The sequence below is a fragment of the Sminthopsis crassicaudata genome, chromosome X, assembly GCF_048593235.1.
Source record: "Sminthopsis crassicaudata isolate SCR6 chromosome X, ASM4859323v1, whole genome shotgun sequence".
Taxonomy (NCBI): domain Eukaryota; kingdom Metazoa; phylum Chordata; class Mammalia; order Dasyuromorphia; family Dasyuridae; genus Sminthopsis; species Sminthopsis crassicaudata.
In genome coordinates, this window is record NC_133623.1 from 39,971,137 (window position 1) to 39,996,951 (window position 25,815).

Here is a 25,815-nt window from a genome sequence, read left to right on the forward strand (position 1 = left end):
TTGTAATCCTAACACTACCACATCTGAGGGATTGTGCTCAATCAATTCTGGATATCACATTTTAAGAGGGCCATAAGTAATCTGGAAGATATCCACAAGAGGAAAGCTTAGGTGGCGGCAGGCCTTAAGTCTGCGCCATGTGAGGATTGGTTGTAGGAATGGGGGATGGATAGCCTGAAGAAGAGAAGACTTAGGGGAAGGTATGTGATGTCTTCAGGGTTTCAAAGGGTTGTAGAAGCATAGCTTTACATGAAGAAGACTCCAGATGGTGCCACCCATGTTGGCCTAGAATGACATGGGGGCACAGACTTAACAGGTACCAGAGATTGGACTGAGTCTCAGGGTCTCTGACTCCACCTCCAGTATCCTTCCATCTCAGGAAGCTGGAAATGGAATTAGCGTTATCTTGCTTGGCCTTAGGGAGCAGAAAAAGGAGAAAGGGGGAAAGTTCTAGGGAGGCTACGCCAAACAGCAGGGTTCTCTATAGATGTGATGAACTGATATTATCATGCCTTTTTTAACTTCCTACCTCATCAGTGTTTATTCATATCATTGCTGTCATCTGTCCTGGAGTGAAAAGTAATTCAAGGCAGGGAGTGTGTCCATTGAAACAGTTTTTATAGCATTTCATCTTCTCTATGCCCGGCCACATCTGATAGGATTCTGACGTGGAGTTGGGAAGAACTGAGTTTGAATCCTGACTTCAATATTTGCAAAGTGGGTGACCCTGAGCAGGTGATGTCATTTTTCAGAGCCTCAGTTGGCTCATAGATGTAAATGGGTATAGTAGTATCTCCCTCAGGGGCTTATTTGGGAGGATCACAGGAGATAATGTATAGAAAGGACCGTGAAGTGACATCTGTTATTTATTATTATGGTTATAGTTACAAAAGCTTTCTTCCTTTTGGGCAGCTTTTTTTCCTTCTCAATATTTAAAAACATCATGTTTTTCTAGGAGACTTAATTAGAAAGAAGAGTGCCTTTTAAATTTGTCCATGCCAGGTAACTCTTCCCTCTATGTCTTTAGCTGAAGGATGCTGTCGAATTCTTAATGGAACAGCATGCCGCCATACCCAGTACTGGAGACAATGTGGCGGATGTAAAGCAAAAGCTCACAGAATTGGCCACCTTGGATGAGATGTCTAAGGTAAAGTTTTATCTTCAGTACTCTCCCTCCCCTTTTTCTGTTAGTGAAATGGAATAGGTGTTTGGAGTGGGACTGAGCAGCTGTTCTTTTCTCATGGCACGCTTCAACAGAATTAGCTAAGGCCACCCTGTGTCCAACTGCAGAAGGATAGCTGATTTTTATGACTTTGGGGGAAAATGGCCAATTGGTTAATAGAGCTATGGCAGGAAGCTCCTAGAGGAGTGGAGTGGACTGTTTCCTCTAATGGGCGACAGCTGTGCCAATACAATCTGTGAAAGTGATCCTAATAAAGAGAATAGCTTTCTAATGAGCTTGGGTGTTTGGGAAGGATGGGCAACAGATCAGTGTTATCCCAGGTGCTCCATTTCCTCGTTGGTAGTGTGATGAGAGGGGCAAGGACGTTAATCACAGTTGAGAACTGGGACTTGAGAATTACTGCTTCTTACTCCATCTCAGGAGTTGATTGGGAAGGCCCAGCTTGTGATACTGCAAGGGCATCAGCTTGCAGCCAATCACCACTATGCCGTCGACTTAATCTGCCAGAGATGCAACGAGTTAAGACACCAAACGGATGTATTGTCCGAAGAGCTGAAAGCCAAAGAGAAGAAGCTCAACAAGACCTTGGAACTCCAGAATCGGCTGCGCCAGGTAGTGGGCATTCTGAGAAATGGGGTCATCCCTGATAGCAAACTCATTTACCTTTGTGAGCTCAACTCCCTCCTGTGTGCCAGTGACTCTCAAAGCTGCAAAGTGAATGCATGAATGAAAAATTAGTTATTAAGTGATTAGTCTGTGCTAATCAGTGAGGCTAGAAATGCAAAGACAAAGCTATTTTCTGCCCTCGAGGCATATACATCCTAATTGGAGGGAGATAACTCATTCTTCCAGACTCCTTATATGACTACCCAACTGAATGTATCTAAAACAAAGTTTCTAGATTTAGAATTCTAGAATCCCAGATTTAGAAGAGACATTGGAGACTATCCAGTCCAACCCCAACACAGATGGCAAAGGGCCTTGAGTCCATGCCGTATGAGGATTCGTTATAAGAACTGGGATTGGTTAGCCTAGAGATGAGAACACGTAGGGAAAGTACATGATAACTATCTTTGAGGTTTCAGGGGATTGTAGAAATGGAGCTTTAGAGAAGAGAGACCCTAGATGGAACCATCCACTTCAATCCCCTCATTTTATGGATGAGGAGACTGTGGCCTCCTCTGTACTTGGCCAGGAATCCTCTCTACTACATACATCCCGAGCGGTCACCCAGATTCTACTTGAAGATGTCTAGGGAAGGGGCACTCTCTTCTTCCCAAGATAGCCTATTCCAGTTTGGGACAGCTCTACTTGTTAGGGCATTTTCCCTGACACCAAGCTGTTCATTTTTCTCTCTGTAACTTGAACCCACTGCAAGTTACTCTGAGGACAAGTGGAATGATCCCTTTTCTAGACAAAATTTTTCTAGTTCCTTCAATGAGTCCTCACAGACCATGATGTCAAGTTTTATCACTAGCCTAGTTGCTCTTCGTAAGATGCTGTGCTGTTTAGCAATGTCCTTCCTAACATGTGACACCCAGATCTCAGTGCAGTACCCCAGACGTGGTCACATCTGGCCCAGATACGGAAGGACTTTCATCCCTTAGTCCTGGATGTTCCGCCCTTTTGAATGCAATCTCGTGTTGAGTTATCACTCCACCAAAACTTTGCAAAAGCTCTTTTCTAGCTATAACTCTCCTATCTTCTCCTATGAAGTTGCTTTTTTGACCCCTGGCATGTAACTTTACATCAATTCCTGTTGTTCCACCTTATTAAACAATCAATTAATAATCAATAAACATTGATTATTAGAGTAAATTCATCATTCTAGCCTGTTGAGATTGTTTTGTACCTCTTCTCTTATCATTCATTGTGGTGGTTATTCTGCCTGGCTTTGTCTCAGCTGGAAATCTGATGAGCTTGCCAAGGATGCCTCTGTCCAACTGGTTGGTTAAAAAATATGAATCCACATGAGATCAAGCCCAGACAGCTGGAGACACTCCACTCCCTTGGAGACCTCTTTCTAAGCTGACGTTATCTCACGAATGGTTCCTTTTTGTATGTGGTCCTTCAGTTAGTTCTCAGACTGTACTCTTTGCTAGTTAACATTGCTCCGTTTTGTCCACCAAGATAACAGAAGAGACTTTATCAGACGCTCTGATGAAATACTGACCAACTGTGTCTACAGCCTTCTTCAGATCTACTAGTGTGACAGCCTGGGTATCGGAGGAAATGTGGTTAGTCTGGCATGACTTTTTCATGAAGCCATGTCAGCTCCTGTGTTCACTGCTTCCTTTTCCACATGTTTGCTGGCCATCTCTAATAAAATGCTTTATGTTGCAGTCAGTTTCACTAGCATATAGTTTTCATTCTTAACTCTTGCATTTCTGAGAAAATCCGTGCAATATTTGTCCTCTTTAGTTCTGGATGCCTTGCTGCAGCCTATCTGTTAGGTATCTTTCCATACCCTCTGAAGGGAGTTGAGAACTTTCAAGCCCTCCCAGGTGGAATGACTTTCTAGTGTTGCAGTTCCTGGGATCCTAATGATAGCAACAATAAAAATAATTCCCATTTATATGAGGCCTTGGGGTTTTCCAACAACTCTCTACACAGTTAAGTCTGAGAGATTTCTTCAAGCCCTTTGAAATCTGCCCTCTCCAAATCTAGGCTGCATCTCAGTCTGGGACTATGCTGTCCCATCTTTCCTATCCATTTCTGTCACGAATCCTAAGCTGGCGTGGCCACCTCCTCCACACCCCCATCTCACCTCCACATTTTCCATCATTTCTCCTTCAGCAACCAGTTTCTCTTTGTGGGAATCTAGTCCGGAACAGCAATTCCCCTTATTGCTTCCTTCACCTTCTAAAGGATGAAATGATCATTAAGGCAAGCTAAGAAATGATTAGCTAACTCTTTTTGGCAGAGGGAGGACTCTAGCAGATGTTCAGATAATTGAAAGCCCCCATCACCACTCTATCATGTCTCTTTGCCAGCCTTGTGATCTGTTGCTGCTTTCTGTCCGTGTGGTCTGTAGTACTTAGGACAATGTCACTTTTTTTTTCCCCCAAATGCTCCCCGACCCTCAGATTTCTCCATCTGCATTTTCTTAATCTGCAATGTCCATCCCTCCCCCACATCCAATTCTGCTTTGTTATCCTGTGCCTTTTGTGTATCCTGGCTCTTTCTCCTTAAGGTCATCCCTCCTGTCTGCTTGCAGCTCCCCCCTCCATTGATCATGCTGTCCATTTTTATCATTTATATTATGTTGATTATATTGGCAATCTTGTTTCTCCTCTCTCCTTCCCAGCAAAGCATCCTGTAGACTACTCCCACATAGGTCCCGTCATGCCAGACTTCGGTCCAGAAGTTATCCCTGGTCCACTGAGCTGGTTCAGGTCACGCTCTTCAAAGCTCTCCTCACTCTTGCTTCACCCAACCTTGCTAGCCCTGTTTGCCTGTTTCTCCCCTTCATAACTCTTCTTTCCAGCTCAACGGGAGAGCATTTCACCCCTTGACCAGGTCTTGGATTCTCATAATCTGCTCTTTGCTGGGCCTGGAATGGCCTATCCGCACTCTTGGCTTGTTGAAGTCACAACCCTCTTTAAAGGCCAGGTGAAACGTATCACCCTACGTTATATCTTCCTCAGTCTCCCTTGTGATGAAGACCTTCCCCCCAGTACCCCGAGTTATTTCACACTTTCTAATAATAGATAATAAGAGGCAGTTCAGTATCACAGTTTGAAGAATGGACTCTACGAAAAGTAGGAAGTAGGTCATAGTTTGTTGACTCTTAGTCATCAGCCTGGGAGTCGGGCTCATCTGGAGCCTCTGGCCCCTACTGGCTATGTAACCCTGGGCAAGTCACTCAACTGCGAGACCAGCATACAGGAGTCTTAAGTGGACACATGCCAGGCAAAAGAGGGTGCTAGATTCTCTGTTGGGAGTGGGAGTCTCCTGTAGTGGTGAGATCACAGGTGTAGTCCTTCACAATAATAATAACTAGCATTTAGATGGTACTTGAAGGTTTCAGAAGTGTTTTCCATTGGTTGTCATTAATTGACATCCAATATTACATATTCTAGCTATTTGTGCTACCCAAGCCCCCACTCCTGGGCTAGACTGTAAGCTACATGAAGGGAGGGACCACGCCTTATCTAAACTTTATGGCTCCCTCCACACCTAGTACCGTGCCTTGTACACAAGAAGGTCTTGACCAATAGATGTTGTTTTTGAGATCAAAGGCATTTAGAATCCTCACACCACCTTATGGGTTTGGTCTCCATTTCCCAGTGCACTGGGGGCGCTGTCCCTCCAGGGGGTGCTGCTGCAGTGCTGACCATTATCCAGGAGCGGGCTGACCAAGAGCTTTGTTACTTGTGAGGCTGCATCCAATCCTTGGAAGGAAGCCTTCATTGCTATCTTCTATCGCTCCGCATCATTTACATAAAGACTTGGCTTTTTTTTTTTTTTTTTTTTTTTTTTGGCCAGGTAGCTTTTATTTCCATTATTATTTAATTTATGCAACACGGAGCAAAAATGTCGCTCATTGCCGTGTTCATTTTCCTTATTGCCTTAATGGATGGATATGTTCAATGTTGCTTCACTTCTCCCTGCCAGGCTCTCCTGTGCTGTGATGAGGGGGCCTATCTCCTTGCTAATCAGCCGATGGATAAATGCCAGGCAAAAGAAGGTGCTCAGAGAGCTCTTTATGACATCGAGAAGTTCCTTGATGTGACTCTCCCCAATTTAAAGTATGATCCTCGTGTCCTACAGCGGGAATTTGAGGTCATTTTGACTCCCGAACTCAAGGTATGGTATGTGCAGTCAGACCATAGATCTGGCAGAGCGGGCACTGGCCAGGCTGCTCTAAGGCTGCCATCTTCAATAGGAGCATCGCTGTGGAGCTGGGACTTGGAGGCCATTAAGCCTGCTCCCTTCATTTTATAGATGAGGAAGCTGAAACCTGTGTAGATTGGAGTGACTTGCCCATGGTCACACGTAGGCTCAGAAACATAGTTAGGGAAACTGATCTCACAGGAGCGGATGGCAACCTGGCCCCTTCATTCTGAGAGGCGTGGCAGGGACAGCCAAGGGATACTCCAAATTGAAGGAAAAAGTATCTAAGGCCTGAATGTGGGCAGCTGACGCCTTTCTTAGTAGGTGCAGAAGCTGCCAGTTGCACCAAGGCAAAAAGAAAGCTGTTTATCCCTTTGTGGCCCAGGATTGAGATTGGGCGGGGCTGTTGTGTATATACTTCAAATGCTGCTCAGAGCTCACCTTTCCCATTTCTAAAACTGACCTGGAGCTAGAAGGGATGGGGGAGCCATCTAGTCTACTTCTCTCCTTCATTTTATGGATTGGAAAACTGAGATCTAGATATTTTATTTAATCAATGCCTTGATCCTACTTGGAAAGGAGTCTCAACTGCTGGTATTCCGGAGGTACATTGATTCTCCCAGCATGGGAAGGGAAAACTTTTTTTTTTTTTTTTTTTTTTTTTGTCTGAAATTAAGGGCTAAGACTTCTTAGACGAGCCTGGTCCCCCCCCCCCCCTTGCTAAGTCTGCACCAACCTCCTTAGGGTCACTGGCATCCTGGTGGAGGTGTTAGAGCTGTGGCTTTGTAGCCATGACAAGGCTTTACCACTTTAATCTGCTTTACATTACTTTCCTCAAGGTTTCCAACTTGCTGTATCTTAAGCCCTCAATTGAAATTCCTCCTTTTGGTTCGTGCTGTTCGATTCTTTGGGGGAGGTGATGGGGTTTTGGGGGCCTTCATTTCGCTGATGATTTCCATCCAGTCCTTGATCTGGCATCTCATTTTGTGCTCTGCAGGCTCAGATCCAGGCTGTCCAGGTCAAGCTAGAAAGTATTCGCAGCATGTTCCAGAACCGGCAGACTTGTTTCCGGAAGCTGACAGATAAACATTCCCGGCCCATCCAACTTGTGGCACCCCGGCCGGAACTCCCAGGCAGATCCAAATCGCCACTGTTTTCACCCAGACATGGTAAAATTGCTTCTTTTTGTCTTGTTAGCTTCTTAGCACAAATACCTTCTTTGCCTTATAAAATGTTTATGTAATTCATTCATTCATTCTCTAATCCCGAAACATGGAACTCCTTAGGTTTATTTAAATAGTTGGTATATTCAATTTGATTCACTCATTCTCAAATATGTATTAAGCATCTGCTCTGAGCTCTGTCTTGTGCTCGGCATTGGGTTTACAAAGATAGTCCTTGCCCACAGTGAGTTGGCCCTCTGCTAAAGAAAAGTAACTGAATACCATCTGCATATAAAATGATTAGAATATCAAATTTGCACATGGGACCAAGAGGGGAGGCATTAATAACACGATGGGTGATTGACTCAGGAGCAAAAAAGAGCTCAATAAGCTAGCGTGTTAGCATGACTCTGTTAAGAAGACATTCAATATGAATAAATGTGATCTTAAATGTCAGTTCTAAAAATTAAGTTTATAAGTAGAGGATGGCAGAAGTAGAAGTAGTTTGCCAGAAAAAGATCTCGGTGTTATGTTTACTATAAACTGTTAAAAAGAAAAAGCTAATGTTGTTTGGGGATGCCTTATGAGAGACCTAATTTTCAGGAACATGGAAGTGATAGCTTTTGTACAATATACGCTTTACATAGACTAGAGAATCCAGACAGTTTCCCTGGAATGGAGAGTGTTTGAAAGTGAGCAACATGCAATTCCACCAGAAATTGCAAGGTTGTCATTGGCCCAAAGCAGATTGACAATTGGGATAGTCCCTAATGGGTACCTAGTACCTTAGAGTTTACCAAGTATGGTCCCATTTAGTCTCATTCGCTCTTTCCAGCAGAGCCCAGTGAATTGAGCAGACTTAGTTTTTTCATATTTACATTTGAAACTGAGGTCCAACAGAAACGATTGGCCCAAGATCACACAGAGCCCCGACTAGTAATTCAGGCCCTATGATTCCCAGTTCAAGGATCTCTCTCTCCACTACAAAGATTTCTTGCTTCCAAATTTCAAGGCATGGCCTTGGCAAATGAGCCTAAAATAAATTCATTAGTCCAGGGCTATATTAACCAGGGACCTTCTTCCATGGCCCTCTCTACCCCTTCTTCACCCCTCCACCTGCCAGAAAACGTCCAGGGAGTAAAATAAACTGCGATTCTTTACTTTTTGTCTGGAAAAAAACCAAGAAAGCCAAAAAAAAACCTTTCTGTAGTTTGCACAGGCTGCTGGGAAGCTGTTGGCATTGCTGACACCAGCACAAGAGATGTCTGATAAATGTTGCTGGTAATTGAATTGGCAGCTCCATATCCTGGAAAGGATTTGCTTGGGCTTCAGTGGCTGAGCCTTTGGACCCCTGTTTTCTGTCCTTTGCTTTCACAGCTGAGATGTAACCATTTCAATTCTGAGGCTCTTGTAAAGCTAATTGACCAGCCTTGGACTGTCCCTTTCATTCTCTCTGTCTTTTTAACTCTGTCTCTCTTTGTCTCTGTCTATATCACTGTGTTTTTTCGTGTCTCTGGCTATATCCCCATCTCTGTGTCTCTCTGTATCTGTGTCTGTCTGTCTCTTTCAGATTTAGCCTTCCTGAGGTTCCTCCCTCAGCTTTGGGAAATACCTGTTGGTCATTTGGCCTTTTATTTTCTTGCTTTTCTCCTCTTCCATCTTATTTTCATAATAGTGTGCTTGACTTAATTAGAAATTTTAATCCCTACCTAGGATCTCAAGGCATTTTTATTTCATAAGTGAACAAAGCTTTTCTGAATTCTGTTGGCAGTGGTCTGCCTTTACCTCCTCTCCCCAATCCTTTCTTTGTTAGCGGTTAGTTAACTTAGGAAAAGTTTCCATAGAAAGTAGGTCAGACTGTAGTCTGATTTATACCTTAGAAGCATATATCCAGTAGAATAGGATGGAAGAGTTAAAGGAAATCATTGATATAGTCTTTTGGGTCATCCATCACTTACAAAGTGGAATATGATGATGGTCTCTGTTCTCATGGAGGTAACAGTTTAGGAGGGGAGCTTCAAATCACAAAATTTCTGTGCTATCAGATGCCTCAGCAGCCATTGAGTGTAATCCCTAACGCCAAAAGAATACCCACTATTTCTTTCAATTCAGGGAGCATTAATAAAAAGCTTCCTGGGTACCAGACACCATGATAGCCACTTGGGATACAGAGACAGATATGATAACAGGTTTTACTCAAGGAGCTCTTATTTTCCTGAGAGAAATTAAGGGGAGAGAGGAGGAAACTTTTCCTACATCTTACAGGAGTCGGCTTTCTTTTTCTAATGGGAAGTTGGAGAGTGACTGCTTATAAAGATAAGGTTAACAAAAACTAAAAGAAGGTCACTGAAGCATTTTTTTTAAATGTAGAGAGGTAAGTCCAGAAATATGTCCAGAAAATCAGGTAACCTCTGAAAGCTATAGGTTGAAATTATATATATATATATATGTATGTATGTATATATATAAAAACATATATACATATATATATGTATATATATATAAAAACATATATTTTTTTCAAAAGAAACTACATATAATAGAAATATGCTATTTCATGTACCATCCTTTTTATTCTATATTTATGGAGATATCCATTATTCAAGTCTTTAAGTTCAGAATAAAAACAACTAAAAAAGAAACAACATGTACACCACTTATGAAACATAAAATGCATACACAATAAAGAGTAACACTAACAGCTGAGACAATCAAGAGAGGCTTCTTGTAAGAGGCAGTGCTTGAGCCTTGAAGGGAGTGCCTACGAAGAAGAAGAGGGCAGGAAGGTTGACCATGTATAATGTTGCTACAAGGTATATCAAGCAAGCCAAGTTGGCTAAAACAGTGGAATATTCCCCATGATAGGCCATTGTACATTTGCTTGAGGCCTTTTAATAAGGAGGCATCTGTCATTTCCCCAGGCAGCACAGTGTGCTTTGTTAGGAAGTTACTTGTCTGACATTAAGCTTTGATTTGCCTCATTTTGATTTTGACCCATTGCTCCTGGTTTCAGCCTTTGGGGATGAACAGAACAAATCGAAGGGAATAAACGGGGCACAATTATCTGTGAGGCAAATTTGAATATAGGAAATACCTATGTGAGTAATCTATGATTTTGTGCAGAGTGCTAGCTATCCATAGCTTGGGAGATAAGTCTTTGAGAGTTACCTCAGGCTCAGAGAGGCTCTAAATTAATGTGCCCAGGGTTATTTAGCTAGCATGTGTCAGAGGAAGAATTTGAATCTATGTCCTGTGCTTCAAGTTCAGTATACTATCCATAAGACTAGGCTTTCTCTTAACAAGTGAAAAAGGGAACATATGTCAAGTGTTAAGGGGGAGCCAGAAATATAGAGCTCAGATTTGGCTGGGGTGGAATAGAAGAAGCAGTATAATATCTTCGGTTTGATTAAAGGTAACCTTCAGTATCTACCACAAAGAAGGCTACATACTGCACTTTTCTAAATGATTTGCGCCATTATTTGTGTTTGTGATCAAAACATTTCCATATTCCACACACCAGCCATACTGACTTCTATTTTTTCAATGATGTTCAGGCCGAGAGTAAGGAAATGTACATGATGTTTCCTTCTAATTAAACAATAGACAATAAATTCTGGAGACAATGGTGATGTGACATGTGAATCCTGGTTCCCTCTTGGAGCTGCCCCTGTCCTTCCATAGCTCAGCTCAAACGCTACCTTCTCCATGTAGCAATCCCTGATTCTGCCTTTTATCATGCCTACTTTTGAGGCTCCCACTTCAGTGTATTTCTATAGACTACTTTGTATTTCAGGTTATTTGTCTCAATATCTTCCGCCACTTAACTGTAATTTTCTTGAGAGCAGGGACTCTGTCTTAATGTGTCATCATCTCACCTTCAGTGACTAGCACATTTTGAGAGGACTAGATTTGTGGTTTCATTAGTAGAGGGAATTTTCAGTGAAGAAACTCCCTTTACCCATGCAGGTTGGTTCCTGCTCTGAAGTCTTAGAGGCCTTCTTGGGGCCCACCAAGACTTTAAGTGGTTTATCCAGAGTGGCTAAATAGCGCAGTGGATAGAGCACTGGCCCTGAAATCAGGAGAGCCTGAGTTCAAATCCGGCCTCAGACGCTTAACACTTACTACCTGTTAAGTCATGTAACCCCAATTGCCTCACCAAAAACAAAAACAAAAATTAAATAACTTATCCAGGGCCACACATCCCAAATGTGTCAGAGTGAGACTTGAATTCATTTCTTCTTGATTCTGAGGCCAACGACTCTCTATTGTGCCAAGTTACATCTTATTTTAGATAGTAAATAGCTATTTAATGAATTATTGATGCCATTTGTGTATATATTGCTTATTCCCTGAATAGTTGATATTCAGACACTTAAAAGTGTTCTGGTACTTTACTCTTTCTAGATTCAAAACTGGTAGAATTGTTTATATAAAAATAGTGAGGTTTTAAATAAAAATACTGTCAGTGAGCAACATGATGGCAAATAGCAGGATTTTTAAGGGCATTGAGATTAAAAACAATTTCTCTCCCAAATAACATTTTTGATTCTGGAGGGAAGGTGACACTACTTTCAGTATGCCATGGAATCTTTTGGAAGTCATGTGGCTAAGAAAGCTTAGGACAGTTTGCCTGGTTGCAAAGGAGAAGTTGGCAATTTGTTTGACTCTTTCCCACTGATGACATATTGGCCATTTGTGGTTAACATTGCTTCAGGAAAGACATATGTTGTTGGCAGCTACATGACAAGAAAGTCAGAGTGGCAAGGAGGAATGTTAGCAAAGAAACTGTCCCAGGTTGAAATAGGGCAATACTTGAATACTTTGATGGAGCTGGAATCCTGTCTATGTGGGTGGCCCACTGGTATTGACTGCAACATATTCATGCCTTTTTAGTCCTGTAGTTCTTCTCCATGAACTCCTAAACTCTTCTCCCAAGGTTCTACCAGGCTTTCCTTCAAGTTTTTAGGATTTTGAAGACACTCATATCATATTTGGGCTGTGCACTTGTTACCTTTGCCATAAGTGGCCTACCTTCATTTCTACTCATACACATCCTCAAATGGATCCTTTTTTGGCCTATTATTTGAACACAAGCCATTTTTAGCAATGTTTTACAGCCTATTGTATGCTTCTCTGTGGTTTGTTAGGCCAATCTAATAATAAAATATTCACAAGAGTCATTCTAGTGAGTATAAGGTGTTATCTTGTATCCCCTTTTCCATTTGGCCAATTCTACTTTTTAAGCAGTAGTTTTCTTTTTCCAAACTCTGGACTCTTTTTTTTTTTTTTATAATTCTCTTGTGTCACTCTCATTTTCTTTCCCAATTTTCCTTCTATCTAACATGATTTTTAAGATCCTGTTTGAGCTCTTCCATGCATTCTTTCTGAGCTCAAGACTTCCTTAAATAATCAGACCAAATACTTCCAAACAGCCAGCGACTGGGCCAGCCAAAACTGGATTCTAGAAGTTTTAGATTCCAAGGGGGTAAGAGCTAAGTTAATACTCAGGGAATGAACACATTTGGATCCTTAAAAACAAATGGGAAATTCTAGGATGGTTGTGCTTTTGATATACCATAGCTCACTATTTCTGTTTATATGAAAAGGTAAAAAAAAAAATCTCTGGGGTTTCTTACAGTGCAGAAACTCTTCTCCACATTTCAGGTGATAACTCACTTATGATATAGGAAATAAGTCCTAAGTAATCTGAAGTTCACAGACACTGAGGGAGGTATAAGACTAATAAGCATGTAAGGTGGGATTTGAATCAAATTGGCCTAACCCCATTGTGTCCCCTTAACTGCCTGAATATATAAAGGATCTGTGATTTCATGAGCATTTTGGGTTTACCACATATGAGTACCCTCCACAAAGCAGATTACACCCCTTCCATAACTATGTTCATCCTAGACTGTGGCCCAAATATCTTATCTCATTTGGTGATCTGATAAGCTCTCCTGGATTCATCATCTCTATAAAAACGATTTTCAGAATTCTCCATATACTCTCCTACTACCTAATGGATATCCCGAGCAGAAGTCTTACCTTAGATGCTTATTTGTCTTATACTGCCCTCAATGTCTGTGAACTTAAGACAATTACTTAGACTTATTTCCTACATCATAAATGAGTTATCACCTGAAATGTGGAGAAAAGTTTCTGCACTGTAAGAAACCCCAGAGATTTTTTTTTAACCTTTTCATATAAACAGAAATAGTGAGCTATGGGGTATCGAAAGCACAACCATCCTAGAATTTCCCATTTGTTTTTTAAGGATTCAAATGTGTTCATTCCCTGAGTATTAGCTTAGCTCTTACCCCTTGGAATCTAAAACTTCTAGAATCCAGTTTTGGCTGGCCCAGTCGCTGGCTGTTTGGGAGTATTTGGTCTGATTATTTAAGCTCCCTGCCTTAGTCAAATCATTTTTAAGATGATCCGAATAATTGTTGAAGCTTTTATGCAGAGTGTGAGGGCTATTACTGATTGTTCAGCATTTTTAAAGACCTCCAAGATATTGTACTATTATTATGTGAAATGGAATCCCTGCTACGGCTCACCCTGTGGTTCATTTAACCTGCAAGTTCCTGATTCCCCGCAGGATGAAGTCCAAATATTAAAAATTCCTCTTCACCTCACTGTTCTGGGTATTATCTTTGAAGCAGTATTAATGAGATACACATATTTCAGTGTTCATATTGAAGTCAAATGGATGATTCTCATATTTTCTTTATTTTTATTGAAGGAATGGACTTTAATTCTTCTTTGAAATTCTCCTTTGATCTCTCTCTTCCTGGGAAGAAGTCAAGAAAAAATCAAAACTCACGAAAAGTAAGAATCATTGCTAATAAATTTTATAGCCAAGATTGACCACAGGCAAGTCATTTAACCATCTCTAAACTGCAAGTGACTTTCTTTCATTATAGAAGAGTCATGAGCAGTATTAAAAGGCTGGGAAATCATATGCTGGACATTCTGAAATTAACTATGGAATCACAGCTTATCAGTTTGCTACTCTTGAATGTGGCTTCAGAAAATTGCAGATGATTGATATTTTATGATTTATATTTAGGTGGGAAGGTCATTAAAATGGATGTTACTGTCTCATGCTAAGACCTAATATGAAGTGAGTACTGTGCAGCTCCTAAATTGTTTTTGTTTTAAAGCTGATTTGTATTGCTTTTAAATGTCTTCCAGATTGAAGTGATGCATGATTATCAAGAGAAGAGAAATTCCTTACAGTACTTTATTTCAGAGAATGATGACAGCTTGCATGTGCTTAAAAGGTATAGTCCCCTCTGTCCTGACTCCTTTCTTCCAACCCTTTTCATTCATACTTATTCTAACAGATAGAAGTTCCCTGAAACTTGGGAGATAAGATGATGTAATGGAAAGCACACTGTATTGGTAGCCAGATAACCTGGTTTTAATTTTAGCTTGGCATTGTACTTCCCATAAGACCCTGGGGCATTCTCCATTAAATTGGGGGCATTGTAGGGGAATCCGAGACAGAGACAGACAGACACAGAGAGAAAGAGAAAGAGAGACAGAGACAGAGAGAGACAGAGACACACAGAGACAGAGAAAGAGAGAAACAGAGACACACACACACAGAGAACACAAGAACACAGAGAACAGAGACACATATCAGACCAGGACACTGAAGAGCTGGATTTTTTTCTAATTTCTAATTTATAAGTTTGATCATCCTTTCCCCCTCTTATGCCTCTTCCTCCTCTGTAAAATGGGAAAATAACACAATCTCAATGTGCTTGAAAGCACTTTGGAAGCCATCAAGTGTGCAGAAAGTAGAAGGTAATGTTATATAGCACATTTTGCAATAGTTGTTTTTATAGTGATATATAAGAATGTAAAGACATTTTGCTAATAATAATACAAGATCATAAGAGTTTAAGGTTTAAAGAACACTTTGAAAACACTATTTCCTTCCCAGCTATGCCAGCTTGATGATATTGCTATCACCATTTTACAGATAAGAAAACAATCATGTGACTTGGCCAGGGTCACACAAGTAGTAAGTTTATGAGGCAGGACTTAAAAATACTCCTGAGGGGATTAGCTCAGAGATACTTTAAAGTGCCCAATGAGTGAGAAGTTAGATTAAATTGTTATTCATGCTAGGTAGAAGAAGAATCTCCTCTTTCATAGTGAATCTCCTATTTGGAATTGAAAATGAATTTGAACTAAGGCTATGTTCAGAAGCTCTATAACTACTGTCTTCAGGCAGATTTCTAAAATGGGCAAGGGTTCTGTCTACTGTATGTCACAGAAAATTCTCAAGTGACAGAGACACTAAAGGCAGGGAGAGAACTGGGGTTTAAACACTCATTGAAATGGTAATAAAGTGAGGAAAATACGTTTATTTATTTATTTATTTTTTTGTTTTGTTTTGGTAGTCCCTGATGAGCGATGTCACCATTGGAGGAAAATTCCTCTCTTGAAACAGCTTAGCTACTCATGTCTAACATATACTCTTAGACAGTTGCCTTGGAAACAGACATACTAGGTAGTTGCCCATGGACATACAAAAAGTAGTATATGTCAGGGGCAGGTTTTGAACTTAGGGCTTCCTGATTTTTTTTAATAGCTTTTTATTTACCAGATATATGCATGGGCAATTTTTCAGCATTGACGGTTGCAAACACTTCTGTTCCAACTTTTCCCCTCCTTCCCCCCACCCCTTCCCCCATATGGCAGGTTGACCAATACATGTTAAATATGTTAAAGTATATGTTAAATACAATATATGTATATATATCCATGCTGTTATTTTGCTTCACAAGAAGAATCGGACTTTGAAATAAGGTAAAATTAACCTGAGAAGGAAATCTAAAATGCAGGCGGACAAAAACAGAGGGATTGGAAATGCTGTGTAGTGGTTCACGCTCATTTCCCAGAGTTCTTTCCCTGGGTGTAGCTGGTTCAGTTCATTCCTGCTCTATTGGAACTGATTTGGTTCATCGAATTGTTGAAGATGGCCACGTCCATCAGAATTGATCATCATACAGTATCATTGTTGAAGTGTATAATGTTCTCTTGGTTCTGCTCATTTCACTCAGCATCAGTTCCTGTAAGTCTCTCCAGGCCTCTCTGAAATCCTCCTGCTGGTCACTTCTTACAGAACAATAGTATTCCATAGCATTCATATACCACAATTTATTCAGCCATTCTCCAATTGATGGACATCTACCCAATTTACAGTTTCTAGCCTCTACAAAAAGGGCTAGGGCTTCCTGATACTAAGAATGTGTTCTAGGGCTATCTCATACTAGCTTATGAGAGATTCCTGTGTTAGTGTGAGCATTCACACCTTGGAAATTGGCAAATTCTACAAATAAGGACTTTATTTATTATTCCATTTATTAATTAGACCAGAGATGTCATATATGCAGCCCACAGGCCACAGATGCAAAATTCCTGAGTGTAGCCTCAATGAGACTGAAATGTAATTGGGAAATGTTTAACAGAATAAATAAAAATACGATAAAATATAGATGACATTACCTTTGAAAACTAATTCAATATGAGGTTTGCACGGATACTTATCAATGGTTTAATGCCCCCTATATTTTATTGGAATTTGACACAATTAGTCTAGACTTCAGAAAGTGATGGTGAAAACATTAATGATTGGATTAAACTTATAAGTGTGTCATGCAGATATTTTTTCCAGAGATACAGTTGTTAAACATTTATCATCACAGAGCTCGCCAACCCTCTCGCCGCTACATTGTATTGCCTCTCTGGGAGCTATAAATATAGGAAAAACAATTCTGTTGTCTAGAAAATCTCAGTATTGTTGTGATATTTTTCCAGGGAACTTTTTAACTACTTAAATTTTTAGAAGAAGTTTTATTGATACCTTTAAAAAAAAAAAAAAAACTCTGCAGACATTTCTGTATATATGCCTTCCTTCCAAGGCAGTTTCTCTTGTGACAAAGAAAAATAATTAAATAAAAGACAACTAACCAACATATCAACCTCATCTGACAATGTAGGCAATATTCCAAACTTAGTCCCCTCCCCCTTCAATAGAAGGAAGGATATACATTTCCATTATTATTGTATATATTGTTTTTCTGATTCTGCACACTCTATTCTACATCACTGGATATAGGTCTTCCCATGTGTTTCTTAGTTCCTCAGTTTCATTATTTTTTGGCAGCACAGACTATTTCATAAGGAACAGCTAGATGGTTCTGTGGATAGAGCACTGAACTTAGAGTCAGGAAGGCCTGAGTTCAATGTGGCCTCAGACAGTTACTAGCTGTGTGACTCTGGGCAAGTCACTTTACCATGCTCATTTTAGTTTCCTCATCTGTAAAATGAGCTAGAGAAGGAAATAGCAAACCACTCTATTATCTTTGCCAAGAAAACCCCAAATGGGGTCATGGAGAGTTGGATGTGACTGAAGTGACTGAACAACAATTATTTCATTACATTTATCTCCCAAAATGTATTTAACTACCAAACCACCAATGGAAACCCATGTTGTTTCTAGTTTCTCTCTATTAAAAAGAATATTATTATGGATATTTGGCATAGATGATACCTTTATTTCTGTCTTTGACTTTCCTTTGAGAAGTTTTTGCATGAGTTGTCATAGTTCTCCAAAATTTGATGAGTTGTAGAAAGAATGGGCAAATTGATGCACTCCTGGTAGAATTGTAAGTTGTTCTATCTGTTGTGGAAAGTAAATTGGAACTATGCAAAGTAAGTAGCTAAAATATCCATGCCCTTTGACTCAAAGAATCCATGGTTTGTCACATACTCCAAAAATGTCAGTGACAAAAAAGACCCAATATACACTAAAATATTTACAGCAGCATTTTCTGTGATAGCAAAGAATTGGAAACAAAGAAAATGCCCACTGATTATGGAGTGGTTAAAACAAACTGGTAGATGAATGTGATGGAATATTACTGTCCTGTAAGAAAAGATGAATACAAGAAAGCATGGAAAGATTTGTAAGAATTAAAACAGAGTGAAGTTAGCAGAACTAAATAAAACAGTGTGCCCGTGACTACAGTGGTATAAATGGAAAGAGCAACAATAACAAGAGAATCAAAACTGAATGTTCAGAAATTATAATGACTGAGCCAAAGAAGAGAGGGGAGAGGTACCTTCCTATCCTCCTCTGGCTTGTTTGTAGATATAATGTATCACATATATGGCATATTACATATAAGATCATACTTTTTGATTTGTGGGTTAATTTTGATGACTTTTTTGTTCTTGCTTTTTATTCTTTACCATAAATGATTGACTAGGAGTGTATGTTTGGATGGGAGCATTGAGAAATGCAGGTGATATAAAAGAAAAATATATCAGTACCATCATAATAATGAGAGGGAACTCTGTATTAAATTTCTCTAATAAGGGTCTTGTATCCAAGATATATAGGGAATTAACACAAATATATAGGATCAAGAGCTATTCCTTCCTAGATATATAATCAAAGGATATGAGCAAACATTTCTGAATAGAATTGCAGGCCATTAACAATTAATGTGAAAGATTTCTCCAAGTTATTAAAATTTTAAGGAATGCAAATTTAAATAATTTTATGGCTTTAGCTCATACCCAGCAAATTGGCAAAGATGACAAAAAATGGTCACTATTGGAGTGAGTATAGGAAGACAAACACTTGTTGACACTAAATTAGTTGGTCTAATTTGGGAAACATTTTTAAATTATGTGAAAAAAAAAAAACTAAACCTAAGCATGTAAGGATCAGATTTTGTTATAAACTTTGATAAATCATTATTATATAGATCAAAAAAGAAGATAGGGTCGATAATTTTAATAAGAATAAAGTATTCCATATGCTCCACTGGTATTTTCAGGATATCAGGAGAACTGGAGAAAGACTCCTTGCTCATTGGGTAGACTACCCTTCCTTATAGTAAATTTATGGGAGGGCACGAAAAATGGGCAGTCATAGATGAGTTTTAACTTGCATTATTGGATGGGCTATATATGTTTATCTTGTGGTTATGTGTGTAGATCCATTGGAGTGTTGGATAACCCAGTCCTGGAAGGGACCTTTAAAAGCATCTAATCCTCATTTTACAGAGGAAGAAACAGACTCAGAGAGGGGAGGTGATTTATCTGAGGTGACACAGTTAGTCAAATCCAATTTCTTGTGCTTCAAATCCATTCCTTGCCAATAATTTTTTTAAAAAATAGGTTGTTGTTTTCAGTCTCCAGAATAAATTATTAAAACCCATTCGACTTGGTTCAAGAGTTGGGAAAATAAGCAAACATAAAGCTTAGGTTAGAAATCTTGTAGCAAGATTTCAGTTACTGACATTACAATCCTGAAGAACTTAGTTTCTCAATTTGACTATAGGCCTTAGCATGTGTTCTGTCTGTGGCTTAGATTACCTGATTCTCAGTTGACAATGCAATCCTGACTGATGGGAAGTCGTGTTTTCATGGACTTACATGGGATTTATTTCGGCTTTTATAAATTTTAAGATACCAAAGAAATGGAGATTCTAGTAATTAAAGGTGTTTTCCCTTTTTTTCCCCCCAGACACGTCATAAATGAGCTAATAGAGACTGAGAGGGTATATGTAGAGGAGCTGTTCGTTGTCTTGGTGGTGAGTGTCATTGTGTTTCAGTCATTTTCCTCCCCTCCTTCTCCTTGTGAGAAATAATAGCTTGCATTGATACGGAGTATTTTAAAAGTCTTGTTGTGGTTTTAAGTTATTGAATCTTAAAACTGCACAAGTCTTTTTGAATATGCCACATAGCTCTTTTATATACATTGTCTCCTTTAATCTTCACAACAGCTGAGTGTTCTTGGGACATATTTGAAAGCAGGTCTTCCCAATTCCAAGCCTTGTTGTTTTGATTTTTCATATTCGCTCTAGACTAAGTTGTGTGTGTGTGTGTGTGTGTGTGTGTGTGTGTGTGTGTGAGAGAGAGAGAGAGAGAGAGAGAGAGAGAGAGAGAGAGAGAGAGAGAGAAAGAGAGAGAGACAGAGAGAGAGAAAGAGAGAGAGAGAGAGAGAGAGAGAGAGAGAGAGAGAGAGAGAGAGAGAGAGAGAGAGAGAGAGAGAGAGAGAAAGAGAAAGAGAGGGGAATGAGAACGGATAGGATGTTTCTTTCACTTGGAACTCCAGTCCAATGGAACAAGGTATATATATAAGGGCTTATTATATGCCAGATGCTAAAATACACTTTCAAAAAGAAAAAAAGAACTCCTGTGTGAAAGAGCTAACATCCATATGACATTATAGTCTTTTAGTGCTTAATGTAAGTTTTATAATCATATTACGACTACTTATTTGCATCTAACCACAACCCTGACAATTAGGTAGGGAAGGAGTATCATTGCCCTTATTTTCATGGATGAGAAAACTCAAAATGCAGAGTGAAAGGACTTGCTCAAGTCTTGGCTGAACTGGATAGAACTGAGCCCCAAGTCATTTGAACCCCACATCCAGTGCCATTTCCATCACATATCGCAATCCCCAGGCAGTACTCTGGTACCAGCACAACACGTTGCTCTGTAGTTGAAAGAATAGCTTTTTGCTTACATAATGAACTCAAAGTGAAGTAAGATCCTTGCTTTACCCATTTGGCCAGCATATGTTACAATAATGATGGCACAAGAAGTTCAAAAGGCAACATTTGAGACCAAGACATGGATGTTAATGAAAAGTTGCTCAGGATACTTTAGTGGAAGTCATAGGCTCATGGCAGTGAGCATGGGATGGTGGAAAGAACACTGACCTGGAGTTAGGAAAGACTCAAATTCCTAAATCCTCTCTCTGACACTGGACAACTTTATGACCCTGAAAAAGTCACAACATTTGTGAACCTCAGCTTCCTTATCCATTGAAATAAGGATAATACCAGTAATAGGAGTTGGGAGTGACAAAATTGTTAGGCAACATAAATTCTGGACTTAATAAATTGATGTCTCTTTTGGGGTTGGCCAGGGCTACCGAGCAGAGATGGACAATCCTGAGATGATGCCACTTATGCCAATGTCCCTGAGAACCAGGAAGGATGTTCTCTTTGGGAACATGCCTGAAATCTACGAATTTCATAAGAGGTACGTTAATGATGAATCAGACATTCTTACTTCATAGAATTATTTTCCCTCCCATATATCCAGTAGAAGAATTGTCTTATCTTTTCTCTCAACTTTTCACAGGATTTTTCTGCACAGCTTGGAAAGCTGCCTTGAAGCTCCACAACGCGTGGGATTTTGTTTCCTTGAAAGGGTTTGTTAAATCACTGTTCATCTCCCAAAGTGGTTTTCCTCTTCCCAGAGAATCATCCCGGGGAACAGGAATTCTTGACCTGCATTTCTTAGGTAGCTGTTTTCCAGGTTTAAAGATTCCTGCCTTGCTGTAGCGAAGGGAGCCTAGTTGGCCTATAGAACATTTGTATATGAGCCATTGTAAGACTGTTGCCCTTTATTAAACAGAGACCCAGGAATACAGGTGGCACTTTCTCTTTAAATGTACATTCTTGGAGCCCTAGCACTGAAAACAGTCTTTAGTGGCTATTTACCACTGAAAGCCATCGAAAATGTGTTTTTGTTTTTTGTTTAAATCACTTACCCTCTCTGGGGTGATCAGTAACTCCCTATACCCAAAGCATGTTGTATATTTTTCTAACACTGTAAATTTTTGATTGCCCCAACCCAGCCTGGAGTGCTGGCCCCTCCCTCCCTTTCCGCCACATATCTAGATTCTGTCCTATCCTCAAAAGCTGAGCATAGGAGCATCCCTCTTCTGTGAGGTCCTCCCAGAGCATCTTAGCCCACGGTGGCTTCTTCCATCCTCATTCCTTTTGTAATTTTCTGAGACTTGTCATCTTTAATCAACCAGTCACCTGATGAACATTTAATAAATGCTTACTATGTGCCAGACATGCTAAGCCATTTGAGATATGAAGGAAAAAGTGGAAAAAGCTTCTACCCTCAAACACCTTATGTTTTAGTGAAGTGTATATATATATATGTATATGTATATATATGTATATATATATGTATATGTATATATATATGTATATATGTACATGTACAGGATGTGTGTGATGAAGACAAGGAAACTATAGAGGAGACAGAAGTAGTAGCTGCAGGGGTTTGGGAGGAACTAGAAAAATTTCTGCAGGAAATCAAGCTTAAACTGAGGCTTAAAGGACACCAAGAATTTAAGAGGCAGAAGGGAGGCAAGAGGACATTCCACACGTGGGGGACAGTCTCTGCAAAGTCATAGAGCTGGAAGATCGAACACTGTGTGTGAGGAACAGAAAGCTGATCAGCATGTTGGACTATAAAGTTTACAAAGTGGAGTAATATGTAAGAATCCTGAAAAAAGAGGAATGCTTTAAGGGCCAGAGGAGATTATATTTGAGCTTAGAGGGAATAGGGAGCCACTGGAGTTTCTTGGTGATAGGTGATAACTTGGTTAGGCCTATAAATCTTTTGGGCAGGTAGGTTGGGCCCTGCAGTGGATGGAGTGCCAGTTCTGGAGTCAGGAAAAAATTATCTTCATCAGTTCAAATTCAGCCTCAGAAGCTTACTAGCTGTGTGACCCCGGGCAAGTCACTCCACTGCATTTGTCTCCATTTTCTCATCTGTACAATGAGCTGGAGAAGGAAATGGCAAACCCCTCTGGGATCTTTGCCAAGAAAATCTCCAAATGGGGTCATAGTCAGACATAGTCGACTACAAACGACTCGGCGACAACAGTCGATCTTCTGTCTTATATTGTTGTGTATAGTTGTTTGTTGTATAGTTGTGTATATTTTTATGCAATAGATTGTCAGACTCTTGAAGGCAGGGACTATATCCTCTACCCCTTTGTCTGCCCACTAGCTAATGGCACATTATATATAGGCAGGAATTGAACTCAGTTCTTTGTGACATAAGTGGTATCCCTCTCTGCTTGCTGTTCTTCATGCTCTCCAGCTCCTTTCCATGGTATGGGAATTGAAACTCAGAGAGATGAAGTGACATGCCTGTAGTCACGGGCAGCTAGCACGCGTAGAAATTTCAGACACCCTCCCTGATCTCAGAATCGGCAAACTGGCCAATATTTATTGTTTCAGTTAGTGCTACTTACTGTGCTAGATGCTGAGGAGATGAATACAATAGATAAAACACTGGCTGTTTACAAGTAGTTTCATTTCTAACCAGGGAGACAACAGATGTAGGGGATCCCAAAAGTCTCAGTGCAGTTTTACACTTTAATAGCTAGACTTTTTGATGGCTTGACATGGGATAACCTGTATGAGTATATAAGCAATAAATAGAAAGAAGAGAAATAGAAATACACAGAAAATGGTTAAAGACAAAGTAGTTTGAGAGAGATAGCTGCAAGGCTCTATTAGTAGATTATAATTTTCATTCTAACTTTCAAGACTGTGAAGTGGGGGCCTAAAACTCATTAATTGTAGCATTTGTTCCCTTTTGGTATCTAACGAGTATGAGATGCATAGTAGGTACTTGCTAAATGTTTTCTGAGTTCATAAGACTATAACATCTTAGATGTCCTCAGAGGGCCATCTAGCTCAACTGCTTCTTTTTACAAGGAAGAGAAATGACTTGCCCAGCATCACAATAGATTCCTAGATCTAGAAGAAAACATCTCAGAAGGCATAGTTCAAGCCCCTTATTTTACAGAATTTTACAAAACAGGCCAGGCAGAGAAAAGGACTTGTCCAAGGTCACAGGGTAGTCAGCATGTCAAATCATAATGCAGTACGGGCCTGTGCTCTGTAGGCATTAATATCCCTTCATTCAAGCTTCTAATCTAGCCTTGTGACTGATCCATTTGGAAAAGGACAACAATATTGCATTTTGTTTACCTTCCAGAGGAATGATTTTCAGATCTATGAGAAGTACTGTCAGAACAAACCCAGATCTGAGCTACTTTGGAGACAGCACTCAGAAAGTGTATTTTTCATGGTGAGTATTATTTTATTGGAGAGGGTAGGGAAAAGTGACTTTGGGGATCTGGGGATTTTGCTATTAGACTTGCCCCCCATAGATTGAGTGCTAGAAGGGGTCTTAGAGGTTATTGGGTCCAATCCTTTTATTTTACAAATGGGGAAACTAAGGTTAAATGACTTCCCAAGGTCACACAGCCAGTTAAGTGTTAGAAGTCGATTTGAAAGTATGCCTTCCTGTCTCTGAGTCTCTAGCACTTTATTCATTATACTGTGCAGACCATCCAAGAGTGCTGTACTTTGTTGATTGCCTAATTTTCTCCTCCATCTCTGTAAACTACCCTTATTTCATTGCTGCCCTCTGACCTTCTGTTGTACCTCTCTTCCCCATTAGCCCAAATTCTGTCTGCCTAATTAGAGGTCCCCAGATCTTAGGAGCCAAGATCATGGCCATGCAGTATCTGATGCTAGTGTGCCAGTAATTTAATATTTAGCACAAGTGATGTGCCTTGTGTTTTCCTGTTTTATGAAAAAATCCTTTATGCACATCCCATGTGATTTCTTTTCAACTCAGACTAATTTTTTTCCTGGCCTTTGGACTGTGGAACTCATACTCATTTGCATCAATGTATTTGGAAATGTTTTCACATTAATCCCCAGTCCATCCTTCTTTCCCTAAATGCTTTTTTTCCTTTATACATCTCTTTAACGTACCAGTTCAGTGCTAATGTACCATTTTAAAGTGTAAATTATTCAGTAAACCTAGTGCTTCTTAGGATTGTAGAATTTAGGGGCTCCCCTCTACCACATTAATGGGAAAATTTCCAGTCTTTTCTAAACTGTCTTATACACACTAAGCTCTTATGCCATCTGGATGTCGTCTGGTTTCTTTCTTTCTTTTCTCTTTATTCTATTTGAGGTTTAACGGATATTAACATTTTTGAACTAGTCATTTAACAAGTGGCACTTTTATGGGTACATGGTATAATTCAGATACATTGATCTTTCTATTATTTTTTTTTGTGACAAAGGAATGCCAAAAGAAACTGGATCATAAACTTGGCCTGGACTCCTATCTGCTCAAACCAGTACAGCGCCTGACAAAATATCAGTTGCTTTTGAAGGTATCCACATGATGCTTATTAATTTCTGGGAAAATCACAAAAGATTTTTGTAGCTCTCTAAGCTGCATTTGGACTGGGTGGACTCTGGGACTTGCCAAGTCAAGGACCATACTGTGTTATTCTGTGTTCTCCAAATACTGAGGAGGCAGATTTCATCCTTTCAATGTCTGCCCATCAGTGCCTGACCTCTTGGTGTCCTAAGTCACCACTGGGGGGTCATATGGCTTCATTTATTTTAATTCACTGTGACAAATTTTTATTTTTATTTTTTATTATGTATGTATTTATTTATTTTTGCTGAGGCAATTGGGGTTAAGTGACTTGCCCAAAGTCACAAGCTAGGAAGTGTTAAGTGTCTGAGGTCAGATTTGAACTCAGGTCCTCCTGACTTCAGGGCAGGTGCTCTATCTACTGCGCCACCTAGCTGCCCCAGACATATTTTTTTTTATTAAATACTACATATTAAGTACGTGCCAAACACTGAGCTAAGGTGGGGGATGCAAAAAACAAACAAACAAAAAAAAAACTTTGCCTTTGGGAAGCTTATATTTTACTAGGGAGAAATGATTTTTGTA

The 25,815-nt window shown here is 39.9% G+C and overlaps 1 protein-coding gene across 1 annotated transcript in view; it reads left to right on the forward strand.

Moving 5' to 3' along the window:
- MCF2 (MCF.2 cell line derived transforming sequence) overlaps positions 1 to 25,815 on the forward strand; it is a 105,020-nt gene that overhangs the window by 61,184 nt on the left and 18,021 nt on the right. The window contains exons 10-20 of the mRNA XM_074278371.1: positions 1,028 to 1,147; positions 1,604 to 1,795; positions 5,801 to 5,992; positions 7,017 to 7,196; positions 13,981 to 14,010; positions 14,377 to 14,465; positions 19,739 to 19,805; positions 21,152 to 21,267; positions 21,370 to 21,439; positions 24,043 to 24,135; positions 25,148 to 25,240. Of these exons, the coding sequence (XP_074134472.1) occupies positions 1,028 to 1,147; positions 1,604 to 1,795; positions 5,801 to 5,992; positions 7,017 to 7,196; positions 13,981 to 14,010; positions 14,377 to 14,465; positions 19,739 to 19,805; positions 21,152 to 21,267; positions 21,370 to 21,439; positions 24,043 to 24,135; positions 25,148 to 25,240 (1,242 nt within the window). The remainder of the gene's footprint in view (positions 1 to 1,027; positions 1,148 to 1,603; positions 1,796 to 5,800; positions 5,993 to 7,016; positions 7,197 to 13,980; positions 14,011 to 14,376; positions 14,466 to 19,738; positions 19,806 to 21,151; positions 21,268 to 21,369; positions 21,440 to 24,042; positions 24,136 to 25,147; positions 25,241 to 25,815) is intronic.